The sequence below is a fragment of the Colias croceus genome, chromosome 18, assembly GCF_905220415.1.
Source record: "Colias croceus chromosome 18, ilColCroc2.1".
Lineage (NCBI taxonomy): Eukaryota > Metazoa > Arthropoda > Insecta > Lepidoptera > Pieridae > Colias > Colias croceus.
This window is the reverse complement of record NC_059554.1, coordinates 1,867,131-1,872,569: the sequence shown is the minus strand read 5'-3', so window position 1 is coordinate 1,872,569 and position 5,439 is coordinate 1,867,131. Positions and strand designations below refer to the sequence as shown.

Here is a 5,439-nt window from a genome sequence, read left to right as displayed (position 1 = left end):
ATAAGACATTGAAAATGACAGTATAGATAAATTGATCAATAATCCCTGGAAAAAATAATTATAATTATAATATGAAGTACATTAAGATATTTTTTAAATATTACGAGAATAGAGCAAGCGATAATGCCGATACAAATTCATGGAAAATTCTTGACTTACTTATTTTAAATGTATGTCTGACGAAGATTAAACCAAACTACAATATTACAATATTTTCGATTCATATGCTCGTTAGCATCATCAAGCAACAGCATCAATATAATGATTTGAAGCACTATAAGATGAAAAAATTCATGTCATTTTAAATATTGTCCAAACCGAATGGTGTAACAGAAGGCGTTGACCAGTCTTATTAAAGATGGGGGCATTACGTTTGATGTCTTGTTCTTAGTAGAGTTTAACTTGTGAATATTGTTTGCAGTTCGCCGTTTACATCGTCTGTAGTGTAAACTCTCTGTATTCAATTATAGCGACAATGTCTGATGGTTAGTTATTATATTATAAAGATGTTTTGGTAATATATTTTAGAAGTGCATAATATATTTTATGTGTCATGATAGACGATATTGTAAGCGTTTTAGACATTTAACGTGTTTTGATAGTATGATACTGATAATATTTTCTATTTAGAATTTATAACTTAGTGAATAAATCTACAATTATTAAAAGGTACCCTACCTACACCAATATATGAATATATCAAGTTTAATTATAGAAAAAAAAAATTTAATTGGTTCGTAAATCATCTACGAATCCATATACCTAATTATTATCATGACTTTTCTTACTAGGTATAACAAAAGAAAACGAGAGGAAATTGATCTAGCTGATAACGTTATCAGGAAAGAGAAATGTACTTATAGATTTCTAAATTGTATTATTTGTAAGAATCAATTAAAACAATACACGTAATACCATAATTAATCGCCAAATAGTAATCCACGTAATCTTTCCTTCGTATCAATTATATCTATCATTATGTCAACTTCAATGAGAGATAACTTGACCAATTTGTTTATCAATTAATTTCATTAAATTCCAAAATGTGGACGTTCATTTTAGTGTATTTGATTTTTAGTGTAACAGCGGAGGAAGAGGAATTTAAAATTGTTAAATTGGATTCTGGATATGTGAGAGGTGATAAGTATTGGAATGGGGACTATTATGAATTTTATGGTATTCCATACGCCTCAATGCCGACCGGCAGGAATAAGTTTAAGGTTAGTTGAGTTTGAAAAAAATCTATTTTATAATATTATAGACAGAATACCTTATAGTTAAAAAACCTGATAGATCTGTTTTTCTACCTCATCTAATATCTAATGACCAGTTTGTGAAGAACAACAGCTGTAAACTTTTTATATTTTTGTTCCCGGCTAAGTTAGTCAGTACTACGTTAGTAGTTGTTCCCGGCTACGTCAGTAGAGTGAATAATAATGATTAGAAATACCTTCCGTAATTGGGATCAATTCCATATTGGAATATTTATTAAAATCATTGATAGGCAACTTAGGTTTGAAGTGTTTTTTTTCTTAGCGACGGAAAAATGTATGGTACGTATGGTAGACATGAGCTTCGTGTATACTTTGTCGAATTGAATTACATTGTTTTTCAGTATGTTAACAAACATTGTAATTCAAAACGGAGAAACAGTTGAATTGTTTCAAATTTATAGTTTAAACTTGTTTGCTAGAACTACTGATGAACTATATAGCAATAAGATTATAATTGCATCCTACAGAATACACTATTCAAATCATGATTAGTCTGTCATATTAAAATTAGTTATTATGTATATAAATTAAGCACTTCTAAAGTATCTAATTAGCATGTACTTGTGTTTTTCAATTCAGAACTGATATAACAATGATGCCTTTGTCAATGATAAATTTCTTTTCCAGGGTCCAGAACCAGTGAAACCATGGGACGACGAGTTCTATGCAAACAAAAATAACATACTCTGCCAACAATGCTACTTAACCGAAGATACGGGTGATGACGTCTTGTTAGCGGGAGATGACGAATGTCTCACTATGAACGTGCTTGTACCATTAGCAGTGAATGAAAATAAACTAGCTCCTGTCATTGTATACATTCACAGTGGAGCGTTTTCTGGCGGAAGTGGCAATATGGCCAAATTCGGTTACCTTGCTAGACATGATATTGTCGTTGTTAGCTTCAATTACAGAGTAGGTGCATTTGGTTTTGTATGCCTCGGTAATGAAGAAATACCAGGTAACGCCGCCTTGAAGGACCAAGTAGCAGCTTTACGATGGATCAAAGAGAATATACGCAAGTTTGGTGGAGATCCCAACAAAATAACACTCGCAGGATTCAGTGTTGGAGCGACTATGGCTGAAGTACTTGCTCTATCTAAAGAAACGGATGGTATTATCAGTCAGTTGATCTTAGAAAGCGGGTCAGCATTGTCACCATTTGCAATCAATCGTGATCCCGTAAGCACAGCCTGGAATATAGCGCAAGCTATAGGATACAATGGAACAGCATCAATGGAAGATTTAACAGAATTTTATCTAAATGCTGATAATAAAGACTTGGCTTTCCACAGCCTTAATTATTTTCTAACGAACAGTACGTTTGGATTTGCTCCATGCATTGAAAAAATTAAAGAAGGAGCAGTCATTACTGAATCACCACTTGACATCTTAAAACGTGGTGACTACAAAAAAATACCTGTTTTAACTGGTTTCTCAAATATGGAGGGCATAAGTCGAACAATCAAATTCGGTACTTGGAGAGAAGAAATGAATGAAAACTTCGCTGATTTCCTACCAGCTGATTTGAAATTTGATTCAGAAAAGGATAAAGAAGATGTTATAAAAGCTATAAAACAAAACTATTTTGACAATAAAAACGTAACTAGTGCAAATCTTGCAAGATACATAGATTACTTCTCTGATGCAATGTTCAAATATGCTATCATGAAGTCTGCTAAATTGCATGCAGCTGTTTCAGATAGGCCGGTATATTTGTATGAGTTTTCATACGTTGGAAATTTAAATATGAAACATAATTATATGGACAGGATAAAAGGTGCGAGTCACCGAGACCAAACAGCATACATTTTAGATTTCTTCGGATTCACTAATAATTATAGAGATTTAGACACTAGGGAAAGATTAACGTCAATGTGGAGTGATTATGTTCAATATGGGTAGGTAAATACATATAATTTTGAATATAATACTTGAATGAGTGACATCGTGGAAATAGTACAACTACATCGTAATGTTCCTAACAAATATTTTTCATACATATTAGTAATATTTTTTACAATGTGTTTTGTTTTTTCTAAAAATAATTATAGATAATTAAATTATAATACGTTTTTATATTTTCCAGAAATCCCACAGAATATGAGAGCTCAATTATATCAGTGAAATGGCCACCCTATACAAATAAAGTGCAAACATATCTCGAAATAAATAAACGCCTTCAATTAAAACAAGGTCTTTTCAATGAAGAATATAATTTTTGGAATACGTTTTATGAAAAGTATTACTGGAACCCCACCACCGTTAAAGCGGAGTTAAACATAACATACAATCAAGAAGAGACAACTAAAGCCAAGGAAGTTCCATCAAAGAATATGCCAGTTCAATCAAAACCAGATAAGTTAGATAACGCACAGAAAGCTCCAGGAACAGTTGTGAAGAATGATGATTTGAAAAAAGAAGAGAGTGAAAATATTAAACCCGTAAGTAATTTGAAAGTAACAAAAACTATCAAAAAATTAGACGAGTCGGGAAAATTAGTCACAAAGGTTATAAGAGACGGTGTTGAAACAGTAATAGAATCTAAGGAAAAAACTGCAAAATCAAATGAGAAAGATCAAAACATAAAAGTAAATAAACAAGAACAAGTAAAAACAGATAAAGTTGTAAAAAATGTTGAACCTGAAAAGCCAAAAGCAGAAAAAATTCAACACATTAAAAAAATCGAGAAACAGCAAGAAGTAGAGAAGCCAAAGGAAAAGAAACAAGAATCAGTTAAAATAAATGTAGAAAAATAAATACTATATTATTATTATTATGTTAAAATATGTAAGATCAAAGCAATAATTCTCAAAAAAGGGAAAACAACAAAAATTATAAATGTACCAAACACTGTGCATTTATTTTTTCCTTAATACGAAATAGCTTGATAACTAAGTTTCACTAAGCCCTCGTTCAATTTAGTTAGATCTTAATATTTTATTATAATATACATCTTTTGGTACCTATATCCTTATCCTCACTAAGATAAGTAGATTTTGACAGGCCTCGCTGTATAGTCTCACCAGTGTTGAATAATTTCTTATTTCAATGAAATGAATATCCGTTTTACCTGTACCAAAAACCACGACTCCTTTATGAAGCGTAAATGCAATAAGAGCAGATAAGGATGACACTAAATTGTTATTCACATTTGCCTGAAAACCCGCCAATTTTTCAGCGCACTCTAATCGTTTCCACGTGACTAGGGGATGTCAGGAACCCATTGTAAATTGTTTCCACCCCTGGGGTGCATTCTTATCGTATAAATAGCGTTCCCTTTGAAACACTTCCTAATAAAATCCTGTAAATTTGTCAAAGATTAAGCAGGGTTTTTAAAGCAAATTGGACTTAAAAGAAAGCTCCTTGAGCCGAGTCGCTTAGGGAAATGGGGATTGTACCATGCATTAAGTAGATAATTTTCGACGGAAGCTAGCCACACTCAAAGTTTTCATTTTTTTCTAGAATAATTATTATTAATCTATTGATAATTTTCCAATACCAAAGGTTCCTTACGATACTTGCTTCAAGGTACATAGTTTATTAATATAGATACGATTTTTTGTTGTCAAGTGTATAGAACCTAAAATACATAAAAAATTAAATTTTATTTATAAGCATAATATTATGTCCTCTAGAGACAAGTAAAGTACCTGCAATTGAATATTTAATTCTGAAATCAATGTTATTGCTATAAAATTAACAAATGCTAAAACAACACGAACACAGGTCAATTTAACTCAACGTTAACTTTCTCTTTAAATAGGTACCTATTCTAAATTCCACCAGCTTATCCATTAAATCACTCACCAAATTACAATATAATACAAATATTCCAAACTCGACCTGAAATTATTCGTACGAAATTTCCGACTCTGTAAAACCAAGGTGGGAATGCGTAACAATTTCGCAGCATATTCCAAATATCTGATAGCTTAAATAGCTAATGAAAGTTGGTATAATCCGGCACTTAATTACGCCGCCCACGGAGTATGTGCGGCGCGGCTGGTGTCATCGGAACATTGTCTGGCATGCGATATTGACGTGCCGGTTTTGTGTACAGGGTGTTTGGGAATGTTTTGGTTTTCTTTATACGCTTGAGAAGAAATTTTAGATGAGAAATACGAGAGAAAGCACGTAACATGGGACTAAAAATAAATAGGTA

The 5,439-nt window shown here is 32.0% G+C and overlaps 1 protein-coding gene across 1 annotated transcript; it reads left to right on the top strand.

The window, feature by feature from the left end:
- The first annotated feature begins 1,008 nt into the window (after positions 1 to 1,008).
- LOC123699724 (esterase E4-like) lies at positions 1,009 to 4,184 on the top strand. Its single transcript, XM_045646739.1, has 3 exons — positions 1,009 to 1,220; positions 1,902 to 3,175; positions 3,364 to 4,184. Exons 1-3 carry the CDS (start codon positions 1,044 to 1,046, stop codon positions 4,031 to 4,033), a joined length of 2,121 nt encoding a protein of 706 aa, XP_045502695.1. The 5' UTR covers positions 1,009 to 1,043; the 3' UTR covers positions 4,034 to 4,184.
- The last annotated feature ends 1,255 nt before the right edge of the window (positions 4,185 to 5,439 follow it).

Bases quoted from the DNA above. Each gene is read 5' to 3' on its own strand.
- LOC123699724 (XM_045646739.1), top strand. From the start codon at position 1,044: ATGTGGACGTTCATTTTAGTGTATTTGATTTTTAGTGTAACAGCGGAG. The intron at 1,221-1,901 runs GTTAGTTGAGTT...TTTCTTTTCCAG, and splicing joins CCGGCAGGAATAAGTTTAAG to GGTCCAGAACCAGTGAAACC. The intron at 3,176-3,363 runs GTAGGTAAATAC...TATATTTTCCAG, and splicing joins AGTGATTATGTTCAATATGG to AAATCCCACAGAATATGAGA.